The sequence below is a fragment of the Metschnikowia bicuspidata genome (assembly GCF_001664035.1).
Source record: "Metschnikowia bicuspidata var. bicuspidata NRRL YB-4993 chromosome Unknown METBIscaffold_1, whole genome shotgun sequence".
Classification (NCBI taxonomy): Eukaryota; Fungi; Ascomycota; class Pichiomycetes; order Serinales; family Metschnikowiaceae; genus Metschnikowia; species Metschnikowia bicuspidata.
This window is the reverse complement of record NW_017387731.1, coordinates 935,208-936,087: the sequence shown is the minus strand read 5'-3', so window position 1 is coordinate 936,087 and position 880 is coordinate 935,208. Positions and strand designations below refer to the sequence as shown.

The window sequence follows — 880 nt, the reverse complement described above, 5'->3', positions numbered from 1 at the left end:
AAAAGAGAAAAAGAGAAAAAGAGAAAAAGAGAAAAAGAGAAAAAGAGAAAAAGAGAAAAAAGGAAGAGTAAAATTATGAAAGGAAAGGACAAGAAAAGGAGAGGACGGGACGAAGCAGAAAAAAAGAAGGGAAAGGAAGACAAGGTAGGGTGTACCAGCATTAAAGGGAGGGAGGCAATGGGGCAGGAGGCAATGGGGCAGGAGGAGAGTGAGTAGAGAAGAGTGAGCAGCGAGAGTAAACGACAGTGAGAGGGAGAGTAAACAAAGGTGGGAAGAGAATGCAAGGAATAAAAGGAAGATAGGGAAAATGAACAATACAAAACAAAACAAAACAAAAAAGAAAAAGAAAAAAGAAAATGAAGTGAAGAAAATGAAGTAAAGAAAAAAGACGGAAAGTGTACCAAAAGACAGACCCTCGGCCATCCACGGGATCAGCCAAATAAGGCCCACAACTGGGCCGTTCGCGGCGCTGCTGGCCAAACCGACACGCAGCGTGGGCGCGGTTCTAGAAAGCGCGGCGGGCCGGAGCGGCGCAGTCACGTGAGCAGCGGCCCATGTCCGCCGGCCCCGTGAGGCCCCAACTGGGACCTTGCCTTGGTGGCTACAGCCCAAATCTACAGGCGCCTTGTTTGTTGCCACGTCCAAACCTCTATCACGTGCCCTCACCATCTTCTTCTCACTCATTTCTTACACCTCTTTCTTACACCTCTTTGTTACACCCATCCTTACACCCATTCTTACACCCATTCTTACACCCATTCTTACACCCATCCTTACACCCATCCTTACACCCATCCTTACACCCATCCTTACACCCATCCTTACACCCATCCTTACACCCATTCTTACACCCCATCTTCTCACTCCCCCTCACACCCCT

General features: G+C 48.3%; 1 protein-coding gene across 1 annotated transcript in view; it reads right to left on the bottom strand.

Moving 5' to 3' along the window:
• The window catches only part of METBIDRAFT_95547 (uncharacterized protein), a 1,848-nt gene that overhangs the window by 853 nt on the left and 115 nt on the right, over positions 1 to 880 (bottom strand). The window contains exon 2 of the mRNA XM_018859408.1: positions 13 to 878. Within this exon, the coding sequence (XP_018713445.1) occupies positions 13 to 684 (672 nt within the window). The 5' untranslated portion in view covers positions 685 to 878. The remainder of the gene's footprint in view (positions 1 to 12; positions 879 to 880) is intronic.